Source organism: Tenrec ecaudatus, chromosome 2, assembly GCF_050624435.1.
Source record: "Tenrec ecaudatus isolate mTenEca1 chromosome 2, mTenEca1.hap1, whole genome shotgun sequence".
NCBI lineage: Eukaryota > Metazoa > Chordata > Mammalia > Afrosoricida > Tenrecidae > Tenrec > Tenrec ecaudatus.
Genome location: NC_134531.1, coordinates 226,415,896 through 226,438,330, shown reverse-complemented (window position 1 = coordinate 226,438,330; position 22,435 = coordinate 226,415,896). Strand labels below are relative to the sequence as shown.

General features: G+C 37.4%; 1 protein-coding gene across 1 annotated transcript; it reads right to left on the bottom strand.

Annotated features, from left to right (window-relative positions):
- Nucleotides 1-21,295: 21,295 nt before the first annotated feature.
- CLDN17 (claudin 17) lies at nt 21,296-21,970 on the bottom strand. The gene has a single exon (XM_075543396.1). It carries the CDS (start codon nt 21,968-21,970, stop codon nt 21,296-21,298), a length of 675 nt encoding a protein of 224 aa, XP_075399511.1.
- Nucleotides 21,971-22,435: the final 465 nt, after the last annotated feature.

The window sequence follows — 22,435 nt, the reverse complement described above, 5'->3', positions numbered from 1 at the left end:
CAGGAAAGGTGCACACCTGTGTCGCACACTGTCATTGTTCTTATTCAGTCTGCATGGCGGTGTTATGAGATGCCAGCAAGTCAGCTCCAACTCCCAGGGGCTCTCTGTACAACACAATGAACCATTGCCCAGACCCGCTCCATCCGTGCACTTATTACTATGGTTGCGCCCATTTTTGCAACCACTGTGTCTGTCCATCTCTTTGACCATCTGCCTCTTTCACACTAATGACCTACTTTATCAAACATGATGTCTGATTTCAAGGATAGCAAGCTATTGTAAGGCATAATAACTCTTGCAAAGGTGATGAAATAGTGGTTTTGGGGGCAGAAAACTGCAAACATCCATCTAAAGTCGCACTGCTAATTGCCATGGGTAGTTGGTGAAGGTATTTAAAGTGCAATTTTGTTTTAAACACAATAACAGATACATCAAAAAGAAACATCAATAACAAAGCTGACTTGAAAAAATTCCCTGAAATTTAGAGTGACTTATTGGACTAACATCTTTGACAACATCTCCAAGACCCATTACATTTTTTTACAGATAATTATTAAGTGAAAGAGAACACAAGCTTTCTGATAACATTTTGAAAATATCTGACATAAAGACTCACCAGCCTTAGTTCTAAGGAGAGTTCTGGTTATACTTCTTCCTAGAGAGATTTATCTGTTCAAGATATACTTGTATATATTAAAATTATATATATATTTAAATATATATACAAGGGGCTTCAATAAGTAGGAAAATATCATTAAAGATAATGAATTTTTCCATGAACTTTTAAAACCTACACACACACCAATTTGAAGATATCCTGTATAGAATGATGAGCTTTCAAAAGCACAAAATATGAATTTCTGTCCAATTATATTATTGCTGAACAGAAAATGCATTTTGGGTAATATTTGAGTTATAAATCCTAGTCATTCTCATTGTTAACTGATTATATCTTGCTGAAACGTATGACACTGTGTGTTCGCATTTATGATGCGTATTGGTGATGATTTAATGGGTTGATGTGATTCAGAGAAGTGGTTTCGTTGTTCAGTTGCTCTCATGACTTGTACTCAGTAGGAATGGATGCAGACTGGCTGCTAAATCTCAGGCACATTCATTACAACACAGGAAGTAAAGATATATGAAACTGGTCAGGATTCAGAGATTCAGTCCTGTTGAGGTATAATTTAGGCTTAATTGCTGCAGTTCCAATTTCAAAGGACTATATGTTTATATGACTCCTCTAAATTATAACTGCTATTGTATGGCATAATAACCCTAGCAAAGGTGATGAAATAGGAGTTCTGTGGGTAGAAACCTGCAAACACCCATCGAAAGTTGCTCTGGTAGCTGCTATACATGTTCGTGGAGATATTTAAAGTGAAATTGTGTTTAAAATACAATAACAAATACACCAACAAGAAACATCAATAACAAATCTGACTGGAAACGATTTCCCGAATTTTAGAGTGAATTGTTGGACTAACACCTGTGACAACATCTCCAAGACCTATTCAATTGACTTACAGTTATTAAGTTAAAGAGAAGACAAGCTTATTCGTCCTATCGCCTACGATGATTTCCCCATAAATTATAAAACATACGAAACAGCTTTCTTTTCCACTTTCTTTTCATCTATTATTTCATTAATTTTCTGCAGTCATCTCATACAAAATATTATTCTGATTACTTAAAAGAATTCTGTGCACCATAGCAAATGTACTACTAGTATAGTAAATATGGGTGAAATACAGGAATGGAATATGTGTTCTTGCATTTTTAACAAGTATCCCATGTACTCCTGTGTAGTTGCTATATGGAAAATGTGGAGTCTGTAATATTCCAAAAACACCAAAGGGTACATTTCTTCCGTAATATTAAAGCATATCCTCTGTTAGATTACTGGTTCTTGGAATTCCTTTATCGGGAGGCAAACTATGATTAGAAATGAAACTTTGTTTAGTGATTTTCCAACCTAATGTGGAAGCTTGATAAGGAAGACAGAAGAAGAATCAGTGCCTTTGAATTATGGTGACAGCAAAGAATCATGACTATACTATGGAATTCCAGAAAAATAAATCTGTTTCAGATGTACATCCATAATGTTCCTTAGAAGCAAGGATGATGATACTATATCTTAAATACCTCAGATGTTATCAGGACACCAGAGTCCCTGAGGAAGGGCATCATAGTTAATAAATATTTCTTGACTGATGCTTCCATAAGCATTGATTATGGATCCAAGCAGAATGACCTTGACAACTTTACATTTTTCTCCCTTTATCATGATGCCATCTATTGGTTCAGTTGTGAGGATTTGGGTCTTCTTTACATTGAGTGATAACCATACTGAAGGCTGCAATCCCTGGTGTTTGTTAGCAAGCAAGGTGTGTATCAACGTATCACAAATTGTTAATAAGTGTTCCTACTATCCTGACACTACATTCTTCTTCATATAAGACAGCTTCTCTGATTATTTGATCAGCATAGAGAGTGCATACAAATGGGAGAGGATACACAAGCTGCACACCTTTCCTGACTTGAAACCATGCAGTATGATCTTGCTCTGTTCACACAACTGCCTCTTCTTAATCCATGTCCAACTTCCCCATGAGCACAGCGAAGTGCTCAGGAGTTCTCACGCTTCTCAATCTGTAGTTTGTTATGATCTACACACTCGAATACCATTGCAGAATCAATAAAAACTGTGGTGTGAGTCACGTATGCCATACACAAGAGTGAGTCTTTTCCTTACAAGTTAAAGTGGATGGTTTGGGAATTTTTAAAATCATCTTGTTCATTTTAAAATGAGATATCCATTTGAAAATTGCTCATTTCTTTGGAGCATTGTTCCTACAATTTAAAAAAAATAAAATATCACTTATTTCCACATTATTCCACCAAAGTATTACTATGAATTTTTTCATTGTTGTTATTGCTTCTATGACAGATCAATTCATGTTGCTCTGATAGAGGCTCCTTTCAAGCTGTTGTCATATCCTTCTTAGTGTCTCAAACTAACGCCCCCCCCCCAGATATGTGAAAATAAATAAGTACTAGTTTATTTTGGTGCAAAACAATGTTGAAATGCATAGAAAGCTTTTCATAATACTCTGTTTTCACAAAATCTTGGAAGATACTTTAAATAGTGATGATTTCGAATGGCTTGAGGAACTCGGGTGGCTGAGCGGTTGATGTACTTGACGGATAACCAAAACTCAGTGGTTCCAACCCAGCAGTCGCTCTATGGGAGCAAGGGGTGGCCGTCTACTCCTGTAAACATTTCCAGCTGTATCAACCTTATAGTACAGTCTTGTAGGGTTACAATGAGTCTAAATCCGCTCAGCAGCAATGCATTTTGGGAAGGAATATGAGGTGTTTAATAGTCAATGGAGTACAGAGGATATCCTTCAAATATTATAGATAAGAAAATGTAATATGAATATACTATAATAAAGTAAAGGAGAGGCAGCCTTGCCCTCAGGGACTTGCCTTGAGGGAAATTGACCAGGGTCACATGCTAAGCTGATTTAGACTCATGAGGCAGGTTACAGGGCCGCAAATCAATCCTGAAACTTTTCTACTCTGCAATAGTTTGTGTATCACAAACCCAGTACTTTCCTGTTTTCGTAGTCCCTCTTGCGACAGTGATGAATTGATTTGTCATCTGTCCATCAGGGTTTTGTGAAACAGTTCCTTTTTCTCATGTTGTATATAACTAGCCACAGGATTTTCACTCCTTCAGACACTGTTGAGGTCTCATGCTGATGGTTTCACTCATCTAGGTAATTTTTGTCTTATCTTTGTCCTGTCTTAATTAAAAAAAAAACTTAATTAAGGGGTCGCTCTACATACGCAAAAAGCCAGAGAAATATTAGAACAGCTGTGACTCTGTTATGCAAATTCCTTTGACAGCATACAAAATAACATCTCTACATCCTAGTCTTCAAGGTCTTCCATGCTCTGAATGCTTATTTCCAATTATGCCACAAAGTTCTCTCTATTGTTTATGTCTGTGTCCTCAGTCGCATTTGCTTGGACACATGCAGGGTATTTCGACAGTTGCACCTGATTGTGCTATCTTTCTAAAAAAGCTTTTTCATTTATTTTTACCATGATAATCTCATTTTTCTCCAAAGTCAACTTCAATGGCTGTTTTCTCCAAGGAATTCTCTGCTCAAACTTTAACCCATGCTATCTTTCTTTTCTCTAAGCTCCCAAAGCATGTTGTTGCTCCGCAGCAGCAATCACAGTTTACATCGTATTACTTTGCTTTGATTTATTTTATCTATTTTTAGTAGTGAATTTTCTATGGTACAGAAGGCCTTACTATCACCTTAGTACACGACCAATAAATTTTTATTGTATATGCCATAGGAATAAGAAGATGAGTTAATTTTGAGCTAATCTTTCTCTATTCAACAAATAAGCCTGATCTATTTAATGATTTAAGTAAATCTGCTACAAATGTTCTCTGTAAACTGTTTAAAATCTCAAAGATGTCATTTTGATGAGTACTACATACCGGTCACAAGTTATTTCATCGCAATTACATCATATGCATGAAAAAGCCAAAAAGGAAATAAAACAGAGAATTAACACATTCGAATTGTGGTATTGCCAAACAATATTGAATATACCATGAACTTCCAGGAAAAGAAGAACAACAAAAATCTATCCTGAAAAGAATAGAGCCAGAATGCTCCTTTAAACAAAAAATGGCAACACTTTGTCTTGTTTACTTTGGACGTACGTTAGGAAAGGGCAAACGCTAGAAAAGGACATCGCGTTTGATAAAGTAGAGGGTCAGCAAAAATAAGAAAACTTCCCTGAGATGGACTGACGCAGTGACTATAGCAATGGCTCAAACCTAAAGAATCTTGTGAGAATTGGCACAACTGAGAATATACCTCATAAGGTCCCCATGAGTTAGGAATCAACAGCAGAAATACTTTGAGAAGAATGATGGAAATAAAGTCAAGTTACACTTGCCTAAAATACTTCACAAATTACATATGTGCTCACAATTCTGTAGGGTAGCATTTTGATTAAGCCTCAGTTGGGAGGGGACCTCTGTGCTCCACATGATTCACTGAAGCACACTCATTAATTATGGACTCTCAGGTAGCACTTGTAGAATGACTAAGCAGGCTCAAAAAGATACATTTCTTTATCTGATATCCTCTATCAAGTTTAATGACCCGGTGAGTTCTTTTCATGATCACAGACTGAAAGGCCTCTTAAGACCTACGATGAGAGCTTGACTAATGGCATCTCCATCACATTGTCTGGTTTAAGCCAGTGACGAAGCCAGACTGGATTCCAGAGGTAGAGAAATAGACTTCTAGCTTTGTAGTTGTTGTTTGTTTCTGTTTCTTATTTATTTAATTATGAAAGTTTACAAAGCAAATATTTCCGCTCAATAATCCATCCATAGTTTGTCTCATAGCACTGATCGCAGTCATCATAATCATAGCGTGCTGTTGCTTACCCCACAGCCTCCCTGTGTGCCCCGTTCCCGTCCTTCTCTGGCTTGTCCTGTGTGCTGAACTGTGCATGTTGGTGAATACTACTCTTGTGATCTCAAATGGCTGGGAATTCTAGGAAGTGTGATTACTCTCTCTATAGGCCTGTCAGAAAATTTGGCTGGAAAACGAGCTATGGGGCTAAGTTCAGTTCCAGGCCTTAAGAATGACTAAAACTCAGAACCTTAAGGTGCCTACCAGTTTCTTCAGCTTCTATTTCCTGATTCTTAAAGATCTCCCTGTGTCTTGGCATCTATGATGCCCAGTGTGGGCTTGCTGGATTCCTCAGTAATCTTTTTCATATTCTAAAAGATATGACTCATAACACAACCTACATTAATCTTGCCTAAGTAACATAATAAAGACACATTCTCAAATAAGATTAGAGTTACAGAGATAGAATTAAGATGTACAGAAACATTTTGGGGGACCCATTTCAATCCATAACATGGATATAAATGAAATGGGATACTTGGGAAGATAAAGATGAGCCACGAAGCTTAAGAAAACGATGAATATGATATTTGTCTTAGTTTAAGTCCAACAGGTTATTCGAGTATAATGTCTCATGGGTATAGAAAGCAAGAGAACTATTAAGAGTGGAAGACTTGCCCTACTGGGAGATAATGTTGCCATTGTTAGGTGTCATCGAGTTGCTTCTGACTCATAGCAAACCAAAATGTACAACATGATTAAACACTGCCGGTCCTGTACTGTTCTCATGATTCTTGCTTTGCCCCAGCCCACTGTAACATTCACTGAGTCAATCCATTTTGAAGGTCTTCCTCTTTTTCACTCACCCTCTACCCAGTAGGATATCCTTCTCCAGGAAGTGATCCCACCTGATATCATGCCCGAAGCACATGAGATAAAGCAGTGCCATCGTCTTTCCTAGGGAGCATTCTGACTAAGCTTCTTTCAAGACAGATTATTCATTCTTCTGCAGTCCATGGTATAGTCGGTATAATCTTGCCAACATCAAGTTCAAATATATCAGTTATTCCTTATTCATTGTCCATTGTTCACATACATATGAGGTGGTTTGAAATGCCATGGCTTGGGTCAGGCACACTTTTGTCATTAAAGTGATATTTTCCTTTTTGACACAGTAAACAAGTCCTTCAAAGCAGATTTGCCCAATGCATTTTTCCCTTGAGTTCTTTATTGCTTCTTCTATGGGCTTTGATTATACATCAAAGTCAAATGAAGTACCTAACAATTTCAATTTCTTTTTTATATCATGCTGTTGCTTATTGTTTTTTGGTTATGGAATTTTGTATCTTTATATTGAACATCCATAGGTTCTGTATTATTTACATAGAGCATTATTAATGAATATTTCTTCAACACTGATGCCTCATTCTTCTTTACATAGGCCAGCTTCTCATATTATTTACTAAGATTGAAAAAAGTATAGTAAAAGGATGACACCATGATTCACACTTGCCCTTAACTTAAACCACACACAATCCCGTTTGAATATCTTCCTCTTGGTGTACACATAGATTCCTGATGAACACAATTAAGTGCTCCAAAATTCCCATTCTTCTCAATGTTGTTTATAATTTGCTATAATCCAAATTTGAGTGCCTTTGCATACTTACTAACATATAGGCCAACACCTTTCTAGTATTTTCTACCTCTAGCCAAGATGTATCTGACTTGAAGATATCTCTCATTGCATGTCCTATTCTGAATCTGATTTGAATTTCTGTTACCACCTTGTTTTATCTTCTTCAATGAAATTAACTTGCGTGTGATACTAATGATTTTACTCATAATTTCCATATTCTCTTGGATCTCTTTCCTTTGGAATGAGCATAAATGTACATCACTTTTACCTGCTTGGACTGGTAACTGCCCTTCATGTTTCTTTGCATAAATGAGTTTGTAGCTCCGGTGTTGCACCAGTTTGTTGAAACATCTCGATTGATGCTCTGTCAATTCCTGGAGCCTTGTTTTTCACCACTGGCTTCAGTGCCACTTGGGCTTCTCTTTTCAGTTTCATTGGTTCTTGATCCTAAGATCTACCTTCTGAAGTAGCTGAATGATGATCAATTATTTTTGGTACACTAACAGGGTAGTCTATTTTCCTTGGAAACTTCCTGCACTTTTCAATATTATTCCCTTGAATCCTTCAAGATTTCCACTCAAGGCTTGTGTTTTACCTTAAATTCTTCAAGCTTGCTAAAATATCAAGTATGTTGTTCTCTTTTGATTTTCTTATTTCAGGTCTGCACATTATAATGTTTTACTTTTTGTTCTTGAGATGCCCTTGGCAAACTTTTGTTTGGTTCTTTTCCTTTATCATTTCTTCCTGTTACTTGAGCTTCTCTGATTTTTAGAGCAAGTTTCAGAATCTCTTTGTCATCCATTTAGGTATTGCCTTTATTTCTTGGCTTTAAAAAAATCTTTTGATAGCCTCATGTATAATGTCTTTAATGTCATTGCACCACTTGTCTTTAGTGTTCGATATCAAATATATTTTTGAGATGATTTCTTAGACCGTGATCTCTAGAGGAGCAAAGCCAATGAAATTTAAATATGTAGTCATTTAAAGAGGTTTATATATAAGAAATGGCTCACATAATTTTAAAGACAGGTAAATTTCAAGTCTCTGGGTCAAATGCCAGGCTGCAGGTTTTTCTGTAATCAAAGAGCTTCAGGGATGATAAATCTGAAATCAGTAGATCATATGGCCCCCTTATGGCTGTACACATAAATTAATCCAAGTTTAGCAGGCAGCTGATGAAAATGATTGTCAGCAATACAGCAGGCTGATGGCTCAAGATCAAAGAAGTAAAGGTCAGAATAAGAGCCAGATTCAGAATTCAGACCCAACATGTAAAGCAAGCACATTTTTAAGAGTCTCTATTTTTATAGGAATCAGGTCAGACCCCTCAGGAATTTCCTTTCAATTGATTGGATTAGGGCTGTGAATTTTGCAAGGGTGTTCCATTTAATCCTATCTCACAAATGACCGATTGCTAATAGCAAATCCCATTATGTTGTAGTTGTTGCTAGGTGCTGTTAAATTGGCTCTGACCCATAGAAACTCTCTGTAAAACAGAATAAAATACTGTGCGGAAGGTCCTGCACCATACTCACAATCGTTCCTATGCCTGAGCCGCTTGATGTAGCCACTGTGTCACTCCCTCTTTGAGGACCTTCCTCTTTTTGGTCACCCCTCCACTTTATGTAATATTATGTCCTTCTTTAGGGACTGGTCTCCAAAGGCTGTGAGATAAAGCTTTGCCATCGTTGCCTACAAGGAACATTCTGACCTTACTTGTTCCAATCCAGACCAGTTTGTCCATTTTGCAGTCAATGGTACTTTTAATACTCTTCTGCAGCAACACAATTCATATGCATCATTTCTTCTACTGGCTTCTCTATTCAATGTCCAACTTTCACACTCATAGGATGCAATGAATACCATGGCTTCGGACAGATTCACCTTAGTCCTCAAATTAGCATGCTTCTTATTCAATACTCTAAAGAAGTCAAGTGCAGCAGATTTGCCTAGTGCAATATATCTTTTGATCTCTTGACTATTGCAATCATGAGCATTGATAGTGGATCCAAGCAAGACAACTTGAATCGTTTCTCCATTTATCAGGCTGCCTATTAGTTCAGTTGTGAGGATTTTGGTCTTCCTTACCATCTATACTAAGGGCTACAATTCTTGATTTTATCAGCAAGTACTTCAAGTTCTCCTCACTGTTGGCAAGCAGGGTTGCGTATCTGCATACCACAGGTTATTAATAAGCCTTCTTCCAATTTTGATGCCATACTCTTATTTATATAATCCAGCTTCTCTGATAATTCACTCACCATACAGACTGAACCAGTATGGTGAGAGGAAACCATCTGGATGCACACCTTTTCTGATTTTAAACCACGACGTATACCCATGTTCTGTTCCCCAAACTGCTCTTGATCCGGGAACAAGCTCCGTGAAGCACACTGACGGGTTCTGGAGTTCCCATTCTTCTTGAGGGCATCCACAGTGGATTATGGTACAGGCATTCGAATGACTTTGCATAGTCAATGAAGCACACGCCAAGGTCTTTCTGGTGTTCTGTAGCCAAGATGCATCTAACACCAGCAATGATAACCTTTGTTCCTTGTCCTCTTCTGAATCCAAGCGGAACTTCCGGCAGTTTCCTGTCAATGTGCGCCGGCAGCCATGGCTGTCTGATCTTCAGCAATATTTTATTTGTGTGTGATAACAATGATAGTGCTACCATGTGAGCATTCTGTTGAGTCACTTTTCTTTGGAATGAGTACAGCCAGACATCTCTTCCTGTCAGTTGACCAGGTAGTTGTCCTTCAAATTTCCTGGCATAGAAGAGTGAGTGCTTCCAGGTATTCTAAGCTTTTTAAAGGGTTCCAGTCGGCATTCATTAGTTCCTGGAGCCTTGCTTTAGGCTAATGCATTTAGTGCAGTTTGAACTTCTTCCTTCAGTAACAGTCATTCTTGCTCACATGCTACCTGCTAAAATAGTGGGCTTTTGACTGATCGTTTTTAGTATAGTGACTCTGGGTTCTTTCTCTCATCTCTTGATGTTCCCTGCATCATTCAATATTCTGCCTCAAGCACCTTTCAAAATTTCAAGTCAAGGCTGGAATTTTTCTTCAGTTCTTTCAGTTTCAGATATGCTGAGTGTGGTTTCCCTTTTTGCTTTTCTATTTCTAGGTCCTTGCACATTTTGTTGAAATATTTGGCTTTGTCTTCTAGAGATGCCCTTTGAAATTTTCTGTCCAGCTCTGTGACTTCATTATTTCTTCCACTTGCTTTAGTTACTCTATATGTTTAAGAGCAGGTTTTAGTGTCTCTTCTGACATCCACTTTGATCTGTTTTTGCTTTCCTGTCTTTAATGACATTTTGCCTTTGGCATGATTGATGGAATGATGTCTTCCCACACCTCATCAGGTTTTCTCTCATTAGTATGCAGTGCGTCAAATCTGTTCTTGAGATGGTCTCAAAATCCATGTGTCATCGACTCGGTGTTTTATTTTGGCTCCAGTGGACTTGGCTTAATTTCCTTCAGCTTTATCCTGAACTTACATACAATATGATCAATAGATTGTCTGTTCCGCCATTGGCCCCAGAACTAGTGTTAACTGCTAATGTTGAACTTCTCCATTGTCTCTGCCCACAGATGTAGTCGATTTGATTTCTATTCATTCCATCTGGAGAAGTGCAACTGCACAGTGGCTTCTATCCTGCTGGAATAGCTATTTGCTGTGAACAAGTTATTGGTTTTGCAAAATTCTATCATGTGACCTCCAGTTTAATTTCAATCACCAAATCTATATTTTCAACCACTATTCTCTCATCTATATTTCTAACTTTTGCATTCCAGTCATCAAAAACTATTGATGCATCTTGATTGGATGTTTGATCCATTTCAGACTGAGGCAACTGGTAGAATTCTTCAATTTCTTCATCACTAGTTTTTGTGGTTGGTGTATAGATATGAATAATATTCATCTTTATTGGATTTCCTTGAAGGTGGATAGAAATAATCTGATCACAGATAGCATTGTACATCATGATTGATTTAGAAAGATTCTTCCTGACAAAGAATGTTTCCCCCTTCTTCTTGATTGGCAGAGTAAATATGGTTTTCTGATTCAAAATAGCCAGTACCAGTTCATTTTAGCTCACTAATGCCTAGGATATCCATCTTCAAGTATTTTCTTTCATTTTGGACAACTTCTAATGTCCTACATGTATACTTTGCACACTCCTTATTCCAATCATTAGAAGATTGTTGCAGCTGTTTCTCTCTACTTTGAGTCGTGCCTCCTCATCGAACAATCCTGAAGGCTACCCTCTCACAGCCTTTACCCTCTCACTTCATGGCAGTCAACTCTCCTCCAAGAAAGCATGTCCTCTTCAGTCACATGTCAAGTGTCCTCAGTCCTGAGAGGTTCATCTGCCACCCATATCTCTGACAATGCTCTGTTCCTTAGTTTAGGCTTTCAGTATTTGAAATTGCTTTGAAGCCATGCTTAAGGTTTCCAGAAGTACAGCAACACACAAGCAACCACAGTCTGCCAAACTAAAATCAAGTGGTGGAGATCCCATTATGGAGGTGATTATATAGTGGAATGTCACATCATATTATTACTGTTTGAACTGCCAAATCACTGAGAATCTTGGTCAAGTCAAGTTGCTATAAACCTTAACAAAGATGTCTAAATTAACATGGGTGGATATACTCTAGATTCTACTCTAAATCTTGTGGACTTGCTTTCATAACACTACTTAAATGTTACATTTATAATATGCTTTATTATTGAAATGGGTTCATGAGCACAGTCTCATTTTATCTTCACAGTAGCTTTACCAGGCAAAGGAGGTGGTTATTATTTTTGTTATTTGGGGAGAAAGGGTGTTACCAGAAAGAGATGGTGCTCTTTGTAGATCCATTAAAAGGAGGAATGAACAATGGTCTGTGTATTCTTAAAATTATAAAACTTCTATTAACATAAGTTTTATAATTATGAATGACAATAATAATGAATAAAAATTTTAGACTAGTTTTAAGTATATAGCACATGTTTAAAAACATATACCACATATCTACATTATTTTAGATAAGAAAATTAAAAATTAAAACAGTTTTAATAAAACAGTCAGGTGATAAACTCTAATCTGGTCCAGCAAACTTTTTACAAACAATATGTCACTTATTGCCAGTGGAAACAAGAAAAATATATAAGGCAGTAAATATATGTAGATTATAAATACTGAAGGATTGTAAAGGCAGTGGGTCTGTAACTTAACAGAAAGAGTTTGTAGGTCAGTAAGAAACTAATCAGACAAATTTAAAAATTGCCATAATTGTTGAACCAAATATTAAGTGATAATAAGTTCATTTTTAAAATTGTAAGAAAAGAGGACATTCCTGGGCTACAAATTATAATATCAATGGAAGCTCCAAGCTAGACGAAGACTGAGCTCGCGCTGATGACTGGGCCTGAAAAAAGGAGCACAGGGACATACAGGTAGGAAAGCAATTAGAATTGAACGTCAAGACTCTCCCTCAGAGGCAGATTTAAGTCTGGAGAGTGACTGATGAAATGTGGTGAGTCAGGAGAGACAGAGGTGAAGAAGGTTTAGATGGACAAGGTTATCACTCTTGGCCTCAATTCCTTACTTGATATATATTTTTTAACGTTGCAATTCTTTGACTCTAAAAGTCAGTTGCCAATAATCTGCTTTGTGTTGGAGAAGAAAGGGGAGAAATGCTTTATAAAAAGTGATAATAAGTTATATTTATATATTTTTACCAAGTGCAAGTTACAAGTTTGTTGTCTGTCAGACTATAAATAATAATGAGGTCAATTGTTGACTACCCCAGTGTTGATGACTCCATTCTGACATTATTCCTGTAAATTGAAACAAGCAAGAGAAGGATTTGTGGGTACATTCATCAAGCCAAGTTATCTGAGAAATCTTCTTTTCACTGGATATTTTCTTGATTAAATGTCTTTGAAGAAGGTGTATACAAACTCAGGGCATTAAATAAAATGTAATTTTTGTACAGAGGAGAAAAAAAGTGATTTTGTGAGCCTGTGTGATCACGAGGTGTGGAAAGGATCAGGTATCAGGCATCAGAAGACCCAAAACAAAGAATCACATTGATGCAAAGGAGGCGGGGGGTGCTCATAGTAGAGACCTAAAGCCCATCTGTAGACAATTAGACATCCCCTCAGAGAAGGGTCACAAAAAAAGAAAGAGTCAGCCAGGGTGCAGTGCTGCACCTATGAAACTTACAATATACTTCTAGTTCTTTAATCCCACTCTCCAGTACAATAACCCCAGTTCTACCTTACAAACCTGGCTAGAGTAGAGCCTGTCCACTGGTACAGATAGGGCTCTGGACACATGGAATCCAGGAGAGTAAACCCCTCAGGTACAGTAATGGGAGTAGCGGAACCATGTGGGTAGGGGGAAGGTGGGTGTAGAAAGGGGAGAAAGGGGGAACAGATCGCATTGATTGATGAATAACACCACCCCAAGGTGGACGAATAACAGAAACATGTGTGAAGGGAAACAGCTGATGATGTGCAATATGAAAAAAACAATATTTTATAATTTATCAAGGGTTCATGAGAGTGGGAGGGTGGGAACGGTGGGCAAAAAGAACGAGCCGATACCCAGGGCTCAAGTAGAAGGAAAATGTTTTGAAAAGGATGATGGAAATATATGTACAAATGTTCTCGATACAATGGCTGTATGGATTGTTATAATAACTGTAAGGAAAAAAAAGGAGTTGATGCCAGGGGCTCAAGTGGAAAGAAAATGTTTTGAAAAAGGTGGTGACAACAAATGTACAGATGTGTTTGACACAATGGATATACGGATGGACTGTGATAGGAGTTGTAAGAGCCCCAATCATTTTGTTAAGTGATGGTGTCTATCTTTTCTAGAATATGCATGATCAACTAAGTAACTGACCTAAGAATTATTTTATCTTGGTGAAACTGATTTTTTCTGTATTCATTTGCTCATTGTTCTTTCCTTGTATCAATTAAAATGTTTCCTTTTGATTAGCTTATCTTTTTCTTTTTAAAAATTGTACTGATTTCTAGATGTGACTTATCATCATCAGCTGTGTTTTGTTTAGTTTTCATTTTTTATATTCATTTTCACCAAGTCCATGTCCATAACCAAACTTGTTATATGCAGTGTAACAATATATGTTTGTGTGGTGGGGCAGAACTATTGGGTACTTAATACCTGATGGAATCATATTTGCCCCATAGGTAATAAAGTTACATAAAGTGTCTGATATATTTCACTTATGGTAAAAACTTGCAGTTATTTCACTAAACATGTTCATTTTAAGATTGCTTCTCCCTGAATGATTACTTATTTACGGTATTGAATGAGCACCTATATCAGTTCAAAGGGCGGCATTAGTCCAAAGTTGTAGCTCAGAAGGAAAGAAAAGATAGGAAAAGCAGGCAGGATGGAAAGGGTACACACGGGATGAAAGTGGGGAAAATGCTATTGTTACAAGGATTGTAGTCAAGGTCATAAAGAAAAATGAATATTAATTGCTGAATTGAAATTAATGCTATGTAAACTTTTACAAAAATAACAATAAGAACGAATAGATGGATGAGTGATATGTACCCCTCATACACAAAATTTAGTCATTCTCTGGTCAGCAAATTCTGTTTTATTAAATCACAATGTAAATTCATTTGTGTTTCTTTTGTCCTCCATTGAGGTATGTTTTATTCACATTTTGTTTGCAGCCATTTATTAATGAGCATTATTTATCACTTGAATATTCTCTTTGAAAGAACCTTCCTAAAAGATTCCAAGCTATTCATGGACTATTGTAGTCTATGGAAACTGGATTTGATTTACAATTTTCTTAAATCTTTCCAATTTGCATTCAAAGCAAAATAAAAAATGTGATCATTTCTGGTTCTCAACCTTCCTAATGCTTCAACCCTTTAATACAGTTCCTCATGTTGTGATACCCACCAACCATAAAATTATTTTTGTTGCCACTTCATAAGTGATTACTACTTTGTAAGTTCGTTACTGCTATAAATCAGGCAACCCCTGTGAAAGGGTTGTTCAACCTCCAAAGGTGTCACTACCCACAAGTTGAGAACCCCGGGTTCATAGCCTCGTGGTTCATCTTTGATTTTGCTAGGATATCCTTATTTCAGAGTGATATTCAGCTGTTGCATCCAATAGAGTCATCTCATGACCACCTCCTGAGTGACTAGTGTATCTAAATGTAGGAACCAATAGGATTGCAACTGGAATTGACATTAAAACACAATTGCTTTTTTTGTCCTCAAAATTTTTTGGCAGGAATATTTGAATCTATAGGTGAGAAACGTAGAACTTCTGTGATTTCTTATCACTTGAAGATGAGATGAAATAATCTAAAGATGAAGATTATATCAAGAACAACCTCAGAGAAATGGAATTGGACTTTAATCTGAGCCCTCCTTGGGCTACTAGATTTATGATACAACCAATGTTGCTTGATTTTTAAGTCCATCCCCATTCTGTTTGCAGTTATGATCAATAACTATGATCATCAATAACTATGATCAAATTGAAATTTAAGAAATCCCAATTGTTCAAAAAGAAAGATCCTTGAAAATTTAAGAATAAAATAAAGCAGTACACATCTAAGGGTAAATTGCCTTTGAAAGATAATTAATAACATTATTCTAAATAACTTTATATCTAAAGTGATGATTTCTATTGAAATATTTCAAAGTGGCTACTTTGACACTATATATACATATATATAAGTGTACATATATATGAACACACAAATAGAACATTCCAAAGTTTTGTGGAAAAACTCTCTTTTCCTTTATTGGTTGTCTATTTTGAATTTTGCTGAGATGTCTTTATTAGGATTATTTTTCAGTGTTACTTATCATATCAAGACAGGAAAATTGAATTCATTCTAATATTCAAATTTGTCAGAGCTAATAGACGGAAAGGAGCTTTTGTGATACAAGAATTAAGTACTTCCTTCCTCTCTGGTAGATGGGGTTTGGAACCCACCTGTTGGATCCACAGGGGGACTCAGTGATCAGCTTCCATTTGGAGTACAGCTTAGACAGTGCTATAGGACAGTTCTTCTTTGTCATATGGAGTCGCTATGAAATGAAATGGAGTCTTCAACACCCAACAAAAGAGGAGGCAAACGATGTATGGAATAAATAAAGGACCACGAGCTCCTTCTCATGCTACCAGTTTGAGAAAGGGGGAGCAAAAAGAAAGGCAGTGTTATTGAATCCCAGGGGGGATGTTCATGTCTCTGAAGAGGGCAGGAAAAATTAAAGAATCACCCAAAGCCGAGAGAGAAGGTGAGAAATTCTTGTGTTCATTAATCTCTCACAAATACAATGTATCGGCCAAATCTAGCTGGAAGCAGCTGAACACCAGGAAAAATAAACTCCAAACTCAGTGTCACTGAGTCGATTCCAACCTATTGAAATCTGAGAAGGACCGAGTAGAACTGCCCTAGTGGGTTTCCAAGGTTGTCAATCTTCATGGGAGCAGAATGCCTCATGCTTTTCCCTTGAATCAGTTAACAGCCCAGCACTTAGCCCAGTGCCCCCCAGCACTGCTTGAAAAATACATCAGCGCCCTGCCAGGCAGCTCCTTCCCACTCACAGTGACCGTATAACTTGGGGACAATAGCCTCCGTTATCTGCCAACCATGTTTGATGACCAACCAAATCATATTTTAAAATAATGATCATCTATAGGAGAAATTGTTTGCAAAAATAAGCTTCAAGATAATCTGTTTTTATTCTTTACACTTTAATAATCTCTTTTATTGCTTATAGACATTACTCTGAAGATATATTACTAATTTCAGAAATTCAGATGAGAATAATTCAAGCTAGCTAGTATATAATTTGTTCCTGTAATTCTTACAGCACAGAGATTGGGAATACACAAAAACCGAGGGGCTTTCTTCAATCCTGTCATTTAATGGGGACTGGAATTTTTATTTTTATTAAAAACTAGATAATAAAATATCATGGCCAGAGAATGATTATTTGAAAATCATGTCTTACTGAGTGAGAATCTAGGAAAAACTCCCTCATATTCTCTTGAAATGGAGCCCTACAGCCATGGACACATGCATTGGGGGTCACTGGTATAGGTAATATCTATCTGCCTATGATCTACCTATTTATTATCTATAAAGCTTTATCGACCAATTTTCATCTCTTGACTATTTCTTTATATTTCTCCAGAAACAATGATTGTTTGGGGCCCAGAACAACAAATATGTGAATACATTCTCTTTTTTTGATCAGGGATACCTTATCATTGACATATTCATAATTTATAAGGACAAATGCAGACAACAATAAAAAATGAACTTAACATTTAACTAGGTTTGTTACTAAGTTTTGTCACAACTGCAACAGATAGCATTATTCTTCAGTCTCTCTCCCTAGGTATTATCATTTGACCCTTAGACTCTGAAATCCATTTGAGACGGTCATTTCTTTTAACCCCACTTTCGAGGACTTGGACTAGACTAGCTGAATGTTTCCTCCAAAATGCACTGATATTTCAACCCTTTTAAGCATTCATTTTAAAAATGTTATTTTTACTTCATTTAAAGGATATTATTTCATAAATTTAAAGGCAAGGAAGCCTGGTTGAACTGAACCATGTAATTTTTTGCCCACAATCTTTCCAGCATGTTTTGCTTTTCAGACTCCAAGGTCAAGAATTCTTCTTCTTCTTCCTCTTCTTCCTCTTCTTCTTCTTCTCTTAACTCTCTGAGTTTGACTATTTCATTCCTTCCCTGGAGGAAGGGGGAAATCTCAGACTTTTATGTTGCAGGTATATTGTTTATCATTTTCCAAGCATCTGTTAAATGTTTACTTACTACTATTGACATAGTGGCTGCAAGAATCCACACAAGCAGAACAGTTGAGAAAATGCCACAGAACCAGGTCTGTGTCATTCTGTTGTACATAAGGTCTCCAGGAGCTGGAACCAACTTGGTGGCCTCTAACAATTGTTGAATGGGGAGCGGTGGTGATTCAGTGGTAGAATTTCCTCCCTGTGGGAAGCCAGGTTTGATTCCTGACTGACTAATGTACCTCATGAGCAGCCACCACCTAATGGTCAGTGGAGGCTTCTTTCTGACTACAATGTTTAATATGCTTCAAGGGAACTTCCAATCTAGGAAGAATGACCTAGAGTTCTACTTCTGACAATAAAACTCCTCTATGCTAGCATTGTGAATTCAGGCAAGGCATATAATCTTATACATTTCTGTTCTCTGAGCTGCACATTGCTGTTCTATGCTCTCCACCTTCTATGGTGTTTAGGAAGAGCAAGGGAGCTAACAAAGTCCTCTGTAAATACGACATGCTTTGACAAATGAAAAAGAATAAGTAGTATATATCTAATGGAAATTTAAGTTACAAAAAGATTCTTATCTTTGTCCTGGATAACATTATTTTTTCCTTCTTATATTACCTCCTTTCTTGATTCCCACTGTAGAACATGGTCAACAGTGTAGAGTTTCATCTGAATATGGAGTAAATCTGAAAACCAAATTAGCCGAATTAGTTTCAGTATTTTTAATGCATTTTTGTGGTTGTTCTGAAAACGTTGATCTTCATCATTTTTCAAGAACATTTTTGGAATGGAACCAGAGAAGGAAGCTGATAGAGGTGATGTTAAAAAAGAAATCTTTGGAGAGAAGAAGCAATTATCTCCACTGCTTCTCTGGACACAGTGAGCCAGATCAACTTATATGGAAATAGTGAACTAATCTGTGAGACCAGTAGGTTTGAACCTGAGCTGTTTTGGTATTTATCCAAGTTCTCCAAGGAATTCTAGTATGGAGCCAGTGCTGAAATCCGCTAGTCTAAGTAATGCAGCACAAAAAAACATCCAAACATGGCAAAGAGTCACGAGGACTGCGAAACCTAACAGCAACATGTGAGCAGGTACCTCAGACATCTTTTCAGTAACCTGTGTAGTCAATAATTGAGCGCTTGTCCCTGATGTTACATCGACCCTGGAGCTCACCTTCCCAAACAGTGACTAGCTCACTTTGGGCCCTAAGAACTTTGTAATATGTGGGAAAGTATCCAAGACATTGAGTTTAAGTGAAGTTAAAAATAAATAAGTACATGAGATTCATATCTTGCATGTGTGGGTTTGTTGTAGTGACATCAAGATTTATAATGCTCCCTGAAAATCACTGAGCAACATTAAAATGCCTGTCCAGCAAACAGGGAGAATATTGAGCAGAAAAATAACAGGTTAGGGGAGGTAGAAGTCATTTTTCCTAAAGATGAAGAATTAAAGGGTTATTCTTATTTGCTGGAATTTTTCTTTATATCTATGAGTTGTTTTTGCTAATAATCTTATGATTCTATGCAGTGCTCCACTTTTTACTCTTTGATCCTCTGACCAGCAGAATAACATGCCCCATTTAGACTGAGACATCCATCCTCACACAGCTAATTACCTCTTCTGGAAAGCCAAAGAGGAAGACAAATGGTGCCATGACAACCTTTAATCATATATCTTGTTTTTCTTGATGTCTTACTTACTTGCTTCTATACGATGAATGAATCCTTTGACAACACACCCAATTTTAACAACAGAACAGCAACAGCAAAATCACATAATGCAAAATTATTGTGAAAGGGAAAATTATAAACCTATTATGAGCAATTAATATTTTGAATTAAAATAAAACAACCTTAGGGGGAAAATCTTAATAACTGATTTGTCCTATTATGTAAAGATAGCTACACTTATAAATGCAAACAGCATTTATATTTTTATCAGCATATGACAAATGTTTATAATACTGTCATAGCACCAAACATTTGACATAGAGGAACCTCAGTCATGGCTTCTAGATTAATACGAAGGTTTGATATTATGTTCTAGTGTTGAATTTCATCTGTTTCTGTGTCTCAGAGTTACTGAAAAAGCTTTGCAGGGTAGAACTTTGATCTCAAATATGCCAACAGCTTTGAAATATGTGGTTTGTGATTTCATAATAAAGCTAAATACACAAGTGTTTTCTGAATAAATTCATTTTTCCTTAAGAATACTTAATGTAACTTATACATATTTTATAGGAAAACAAACACATTTTGAATAGCTAAAAATGCAAAAGTAAACATTGATTGGTTCACAAGCTATTAGAGATAGTTAAAAGTAATCCGTAGGATGGTCTTGTCCCACAAACCTTTTCTAGTCCCCAGTAAATCCTGGCCCACGACTCATGTACTTTTAACCTTGATATCACTGTGTACAAGTGGGAAGTAAAAACTAAGATAATGTTTATATAACTCAAGAAAACAAATGCATCAGTCATGCTTATATATCCATTAGCAAAAGGACAGAGGGAGAGAGGAGAACAAAACACCATGTAAACCCTGTTTCCGCACTTGGACCAGGTATCCTCTAAAAGAGGAAGGAGGGTCTGAAGCCTCCGACTGACCTGTTTATTCAACAAAGATGTTCTTCTCTTTGCTTCCGTTTAGAAATCACACGTTGTGAAAAGACATATTAGTATTTATTTACAAAATAATTTTCTTTGAAAATTTAACTGTAAGCAAGTGTAACAGAATAAAGAGCCATCATCTTAAACTCTCTAGGAGAAATCACATGTCCCATTTCCATTAAAAAGTATCTAATTTTTTAGTGCATTTGAATTTTGTAAAGAAATACCAAATGTTTTCATTAGATAAGTATTCCTATATTTTTATAAATTTACGTAAGATAATTTATTAGCACCTATGTTTTTCAGGGTAAGCGCTAAAAAAGAAGTTACAATGTAGTAAATATGTTCATGTTGAAATCAATTTGAAGGATAAACTAAAAAACTAAACTTATTTCATTAAGTGTTTTATTGCTATGGCTCATAAATTGCAATAGTATCTACATTTACTAAAAGATAATATATGATTCTTCAAAAGGATAACCAAACGACTTTTTTCAGATATGTTTGATTTTAGACTATCGAAATGGAAATGGGCTGAGCCCCACAAAAGCAAACCAATTTAATCTACTTAAAGTCAGAACATTCAAAGGATGTCATTGAGAATACTGCAGGTGATAAACCAGTCCAAATCTGAGTTTAAATCCGGTCACGGAGCAAGTTCTCCTCCTGCCTGATGTACTTCACGTGTCCCTCAAGGACCTGGTAGACACACCTGAACGGTAATCCATTGTTTGGGCTGACAGCAGGTGTCAGACGTAACTGGTAGAGGTCTTACGCAGCATTGCCACGTTTCTTGGCTTATTTGGCTGTGGCGCAGGGTAGGTCGGGGCTGGATATCTGAATCTTTGCTTCTTTCGGTTGCAGCAGCAGAAGCTGCAGAGCAGACCCCCTGCGACGAAGAGGACAGCTGCGGTGGCCCAGCCCAGAAAGAGTGCCACTCCCAGCTCTCGCTTCTGACCCGCGAGGACTGCTGGGTTGTAAAAGTCCCGGATGATGTTGTTGGCGGTCCAGCACACTGGGATCAGAACGAAGATGCCTGTCAGGATAAAGAGAACGCCAGATGTGCCCAGGAGGTACGCTTTGGCCCTCTCATTGGACCCCGTGCACTGGATCTGCTTCATGCCGCAGATGCCAATCAGGAGGGCAATTAAAGAGAGGGCCACAGAGACGCACATGAGCGCCCGGGCCGTTTCCAGAGCAGGGGGAAGCGCCAGCATGGAAGTATAAAATTTGCACTGTAGCCTGACCCGGGCTTGTCGAATGCAGTTCATCCACAGGCCTTCCCATATCTTTTCAAAGACAACGATGTTGCTGCCTACGAAAGCTGATACTCTCCACTGAGGCAGGAGGGTGGTGGCCAGAGTCCCAACGGTGCCAAGGAAGCCAAGAACCAGGCCAGCAATTTGCAGCGAGTAAAATGCCATCTCCGTTACCTTGACGATTGGTCCAATCTAGACTGGCAGGGGATGCTCCGGATGTAGCATGCACAGGCCTCGTGGAGTCTAGAGCATTCTCGGATGAGCTTCTCCACTGTAACAGCCCATCGTGGTTGAGGGAAAAGCAGCATCAGCGACAGCACGGCGAGGAACGAGAACTACCTGCTGTAAATGCATTTTACCTTTGTACACACACACTCATTTCTCTATGGATTAGTTCGTAGTCATATGTAATCGCTTCCCAGCCAATAAGAAGCAGTCAGAGGTGTGTCAGGAAACAGCACCTTCAACTTCAGTATTCCTCATATCATTGTTGTCTCAGCAATGTTGTAATTAAGTGTCAAAGCTTTCATTGTGGATTCAACTAATTACAGAGCTTAAAACTTCCTGCCTAAAAAGCACTCTCCTGTGGAATTGGAAATACGTAAGTGTATTAAATCACTACTGCAGACA